The 6,000-nt window shown below is 36.5% G+C and overlaps 1 protein-coding gene and 2 non-coding genes across 3 annotated transcripts; all 3 read left to right on the top strand.

Annotated features, from left to right (window-relative positions):
• Positions 1-842: 842 nt before the first annotated feature.
• On the top strand, positions 843-2,640 carry LOC121799875 (GDSL esterase/lipase At5g18430-like). The gene is made up of 4 exons (XM_042199391.1): positions 843-1,160; positions 1,238-1,368; positions 1,528-1,770; positions 1,921-2,640. The coding sequence occupies exons 1-4, from the start codon at positions 911-913 to the stop codon at positions 2,404-2,406; spliced, it is 1,110 nt and encodes a 369-aa protein (XP_042055325.1). The 5' UTR covers positions 843-910; the 3' UTR covers positions 2,407-2,640.
• A 286-nt stretch (positions 2,641-2,926) lies between these two features.
• LOC121758381 lies at positions 2,927-3,046 on the top strand. The gene has a single exon (XR_006041437.1). It is a non-coding gene; the product is annotated as a U5 spliceosomal RNA (small nuclear RNA).
• Positions 3,047-3,394: 348 nt separating this feature from the next.
• Positions 3,395-3,553, top strand: LOC121758290. Its single transcript, XR_006041402.1, has one exon. It is a non-coding gene; the product is annotated as a U1 spliceosomal RNA (small nuclear RNA).
• The last annotated feature ends 2,447 nt before the right edge of the window (positions 3,554-6,000 follow it).

Genomic DNA, 6,000 nt, shown 5'->3' with positions numbered 1-6,000 from the left:
TAGTGCCATGCATGTGTGTGGGTTGACAAAATTGTACCCTCTCCGTCACCAAAGAGTATGAACTTTGAATTTGGCGCAAGTTTTAATGCATTATTGATAAAGAAAAAGAGAGATAGATAGAGAAAGTTTTTTAAGTATTGTTAGTGGAGAATTGGTCCTACCTCATTAGAGATATGAGAGTTTTCAAAATTGGAAGGTTCATACTATTTGGGAAAGGACGAAAAATGAAATAGTGCATACTCTTCAAGGACGGAGGGAGTGTACAAAATTGTTTGCAATTTAGTTTATTTAATTTTGGGAAAACAAACATTCAAAAACTAAAGTATATATGTAAATCCAATTATCTTATTTCTTTCTTTTTCAATTTGCCGTCTGTGTAATAAAACTCAATCATCCAACCATTTTCAGGATATTTGAAATTTATATCCAAATTAATTAAGCATATTGTTGGCTATCAATTGTTCAATCTTCAATTCCATTGGATGGGGTATCTCTAGTCACTCAGCATACGGAGATCACTATGAATTAAGGAAAAAATACAAAGTTGAGTAAACTATGGACGCGTTCGTGTTACATAAAACTCAAAAACACATGAAAGCATCTTGATATACAAATTAAATTATACTATGTTCCAACATATGTGGATTAATTTTGTTGGCAGATTAATCATTAATGACAGTACTTTGGTTTTGTACAGTTAGTATAACTTTGTGGCACTATACAACCATAATAGCTCCTCTGTATTTAATTCCAAAACAATGAGCCACAATCTTTGCTGAAAACATACATTTATTTGTCAGTGTAACACACAACAGTTACTATTATATATACAACCAAATTCAGCATTCATCTCCATCCACCCACAACCTCCTAGATAGCCACTCTCAGTGTGTGTGCTGGCCTTTCAACAATGGCTACTACTACTAGAGGTTTGAGCATTATTGTGGGTGTAGCCATATTCTTAGCCACATTGCATACTAATATCTTGGGAGTAGATGGCAGAGCCTTCTTCGTCTTCGGAGATTCGCTGGTCGACAGCGGCAACAACAACTACTTGGCCACCACTGCCCGGGCCGACGCCCCACCTTATGGCATCGACTATCCCACCCGCCGCCCTACCGGCCGTTTCTCCAACGGCTTCAACATCCCCGATCTTATCAGTTCTGTTTCCCATGCATGTTTTTTTTTCTTTCATACTATAATTGTTTGAAATGATTAATTTGAGTGGACGTGGCAGGCCAGAGCATTGGTGGGACAGAGTCGCCGTTGCCCTACTTGAGTCCGGCTCTAACCGGGCAAAGGCTGCTGGTCGGAGCCAACTTCGCCTCTGCGGGAGTTGGCATTCTTAATGACACCGGAGTTCAGTTTGTAAGTCATTTAGTATTAATTTATTATTGTCTGAATGTGTTAGAAATATGTTACTCATCCCTTTAAAAATTGTTATCCACTTATTTTGTCGATGTGGGACAGGAAGAGGTTTCAATAGGATAAAATACACAAAATTTGATATGAACATTTAAACTGCAGGTGAACATAATAAGGCCATTCCAACAGCTAGAATACTTCCAACAATACCAAAGTAGAGTGTCGGCGTTGGTTGGCGCCGGCGATGCTAAACGGCTAGTGAACCAAGCTCTGGTTCTGATGACATTGGGCGGCAACGACTTCGTCAACAACTACTATTTGGTCCCTTTCTCGGCAAGGTCCCGACAGTTCTCCCTTCCTGACTACGTGCGCTACCTCATCTCCGAGTACCAAAAGATTCTCAGGGTAATGTTTATGTAATGCCTCTGCAGAATACGGAAAATAAAAGACTAATGCAGAAAATAAAAAACTGGAAAAATAATAAAATGCTCGGATAATCAACTCTATTACATCCAACTCTTTACATGAGTTACAAAATCATATAAATTCCGACAGAAATTATACGACTTGGGAGCGAGGAGGGTGATAGTGACAGGGACGGGGCCACTGGGGTGCGTGCCAGCGGAGCTAGCACAAAGGAGCACGAACGGGCAGTGCTCGGCAGAGCTCCAGCGCGCGGCAGGGCTCTTCAACCCGCAGCTGACGCAGATGCTGCTGAACCTCAACTCACAGGTGGGCGGGAACGTGTTCATCGCGGCCAACACGCAGCTAACAAACAACGACTTCATCCATAATCCGCAGGCGTTCGGATTCGTGACAGCCAAGGTAGCCTGCTGCGGGCAAGGGCCGTACAATGGGCTTGGGCTGTGCACGCAGTTGTCGAATTTGTGTCCGAACAGAGAGGTGTATGCATTTTGGGATCCATTCCATCCTTCCGAAAAGGCCAACAAAATCATCGTGAGGCAGATTCTGTCGGGATCCCTCGACTATATGAACCCTATGAACCTCAGCACCATCATCGCCCTCGACTCGCTTCTCTAATATACTATTACTATTACTATTGTTTGTGTCTGTAGTGTTTTGTTGAGACTGATGGATGATGCATATAGTCTCGACCAGAAATAATACTATTTGGTTGGAATTCAACTACACAGAGTTGGAGAGTTTGTCTTGTATTTTGATGTAATGAGTTTCCTTCTTGTAATGTCAATGACTTCAACTGTAGATTTATATCCATAGTAGTATATGCATTTAATAACAATCTGTTTCTTTTAATATTGTTTTAAATATTAAAATTATAAAATAAAAAAATTGTCTTCATCTTCATCTTCATCTTCATCTTCATCTTCATCTTCAATCATCCACTTTCACATATATATGAGTGAAGATAACTTTTGGGATGAGCAATATCATATCGATCAAGCAGTCTACATAAATCACACACACACACAACAGCAAATACTATTACTTACATTTTTACATCCCACATCGCTGAGATATAGAACAAGGCTACACGCCAACCTATATAAATATGCATAATTGCTCCTTTGCAAATTCACACAGCTGCGCGTCGAGCACATAGCGAACTATTCTTTCGCCTTTTACTAAAGAATACCGTGTGTTCGTTGCCACTAAAGCAGCCTATGCCATTTTTTGGAGGGTGTTTTATTTACAATAAAACCCCAACAATTTTAGTCTTATTTTTTATTTTTAAGTACTCTATAGCAACTCTATTAGAAAGCCAATCTAATAGTTTGACTGTTTTAATTTTTCATTTTATGACCAACAGATTTATTTCAGAAAAAAAAGTGTTGTTGCTATGCTCCTTTATTTTAAAATCAAAATTTATTCGACAATACAACTAATAGCTGAAATCAGTTCCATCACTTCCTCTCATTCAATCCTATCATAGTAATCAATTAATGAGTTCTCAACTCTGTTTTTGTGAAGGAAAGAAAGTAGATATCCCACATCGGGATGGAGTATGAGAAAAAAGGTTACATAAAGTGAGGAAAGAAAAAGGTGAAACATACTTACCTGGACGGGGTCGATGGATGATCCATAAGACCCATGGTGTAGTTTGGCGACCTCCATTGCACTTTGGAGGGTGTCCGCCTAAGGTCGCCCCAGGTGGTTGAGCCTACGTCATAATTTGTGTCAGAGGGGCCTGCGTTCGCGCGGCCCCTGCCCAATTTATTTTAATGATTGTTTTACCTTGAATTCAATCATTTGAATAATTAGGTGTCATTCTATTTTGCCTTTTCGGATATTCTAAATTTGGCATAAGTTACTTGACTAAGGGTCAAAAGTGATTCTGAACATATAATGATTTTACGATTTTGGTCATGAACATTACGTTTTGAATTATTCGTCTAACACATTTGAAAACGGACCGGATTTAGTCCTTTTTGGACAGCTCCGTGAAAAAATAACGGTCATCAGCTATTTAGTTGATTTTGACTAAATTAGGATTAAGATTAGAATTTTAAATTTTTTCAAAAATTATAAAAAAATTATTTCTATTCTTCTTTCTTGTTCATCTTCTTTGAAGAACTCTAGTAGATCTTTCTCCCAATTGAATTTGGTAGATTTTAATCATATACGATGATTCTCGCCGCTAATGAAGGTTCACCCGGCCCGTGGAAACATTGTTGTCACCAAATCTGGCTTGCAAATCGAGCATTTCTTCTCAACGGAGTCTGGTTTACCACAACCACCTTCTCCTCATGCCAGCATTGGCTTAATAGGATCTCCAACTTCGTTAAGCACTTTGTTGTTCTTGTTGAATGATTTTGCAGAGCTGTAAGTAAACCATTTCTATGATTGCGTTCGAGCTCTGCAGAAGTCAACTCAAAGAACAGAATAAGCAAACATGTTTGATAGAATTTCTTACAATCATGAACAAAGAAAAAAAACTACTACTACCTTTTACAATACAACGAGAAGCGAAATTGGATTCCCGGTGAAAAACAATCTTGCCATTGTTAACAGCCAGCGCAAAGCATTCATTTGACAGTTTCTTCGCGCAATATTTAGCTACAGATGCTGAAGAACGAGCCGTGTGATGGGTCTAAGCCTAGCAAGAATTTTAATTCCACTTATGATTCATTGTAGTTGTGTTTATGATTGAACTTTGATTTCTGTGGAATTGTGTTTGGATTTACTTTTTCTATGTTAATTCTGTCATGCTCTTCATTTAATTTAGTTTTTAAGAATAATAATTTTATTATTTTTGAAAAAAAAATCATAATCAAAATGTTTAATTTGGTTAAAATCAACTAAATAGTTGTTGACCGTTATTTTTTCACGGAGCCGTCCAGTCCAAAAAAGACTAAATCCAGCCCGTTTTCAAATGCGTTGGACGAAATAATTCAAAACGTAATGTACATGACCAAAATCGTAAAATCATCATATGTTCAGGACCACTTTTAGCCCTTAGTCTAAGTTTTTTTTTTTTTTTTTTTTAAATTAACTTCATATATTTATATCATATATATGAAGGAGGAAATTACAAATCAACTCATATATTTAGTCTAAGTTACACAAACACAACTTATTTATATCCAAGTTTCATGTGATACTTTGAAGTGTATATATTAATTGATGAAAGTTGGTAGAAGGTTTAAATAGTAGTAGATGAAAACCTTTGCAATTTTTATGTGGGACGATGGTCTTTTTATATAAAGTCGTACGTAGTATTGTGCAAAAGAAGAAGACTGATTTTTTTTTTCAAAAGTCATGAAAGAAGTCATTTCCCTTATTCCTCAAAAATTAAAGATAACTATGTCTTTTTTATTATAATGATACAAAACTCATACTCGTATTTTTTTAAAAAAAACTGTATATTTTAACATAATACGACAAGAACAAATGAATTAATGATGACTCGTTTGGTCTATTTTTGTTTTTGATCTGCAGCTGATATTGAAGAATGATTTTCATAATGTGTTTCATTAGTTTTAGGTAAATGAATTATTCACATCTACGTCCACTTCCACATCTTAATCTTCAATATTAAAAAAACCTCTTCCACATCTTTGATGACACTTCATCTTCATCTTCCTCTCATCCACAAACTGGTCCTAGCAAAGAGCTTTGAGTTTGACCTCTCATCAATAACCTCTTTGATCCTTGCAACATCTTCAAGTCCTCGATCTCATCAGTGCATAATCATAATCTTGATCACAACCCCCGATTTTCAGCATTCTTCATTGAAGCTTAGAATTATTATTACTATAATTGCAACTGCAATGTCATTCACTCAGCGGAATTTCTTTATACAAGAAAATGGCTATTTCTTTATACAAGAATTGTTATTTACACTAATACGAAATTATGAATTCACATTTAAGAGATAAGAAACAAATCATTATATCAAGTTTAAAAATCATTATATACAATAACAAGTTTTGGACGTAGATACGACGGCTGATTCTTTATTTGTGGGATAAAGATAATTCCTCCATCAATGAATGCATCCATATGATATCTCTCTACATTTTGAAACATCCATGTCTCAATAGTAAAATTTCGAGTAGCTGCCAATTCTATTATGGAAGAAGATTGTTTGAAATCTGCTCCATGCATATGCTGCTTCTTAAACAAGCTTCGGGGGTAATAGTAGTAGTAGTAGTA

Source organism: Salvia splendens, chromosome 1 (genome assembly GCF_004379255.2).
Source record: "Salvia splendens isolate huo1 chromosome 1, SspV2, whole genome shotgun sequence".
Lineage (NCBI taxonomy): Eukaryota > Viridiplantae > Streptophyta > Magnoliopsida > Lamiales > Lamiaceae > Salvia > Salvia splendens.
This window is presented reverse-complemented; position numbering and strand designations above follow the sequence as displayed.

Excerpts from the sequence above, each read along its gene's own strand:
- LOC121799875 (XM_042199391.1), top strand. The coding sequence starts at position 911 with ATGGCTACTACTACTAGAGGTTTGAGCATTATTGTGGGTGTAGCCATA. Across the intron at positions 1,369-1,527 it reads ATGACACCGGAGTTCAGTTT|GTGAACATAATAAGGCCATT; the intron begins GTAAGTCATTTA and ends TTTAAACTGCAG. Across the intron at positions 1,771-1,920 it reads AGTACCAAAAGATTCTCAGG|AAATTATACGACTTGGGAGC; the intron begins GTAATGTTTATG and ends AAATTCCGACAG.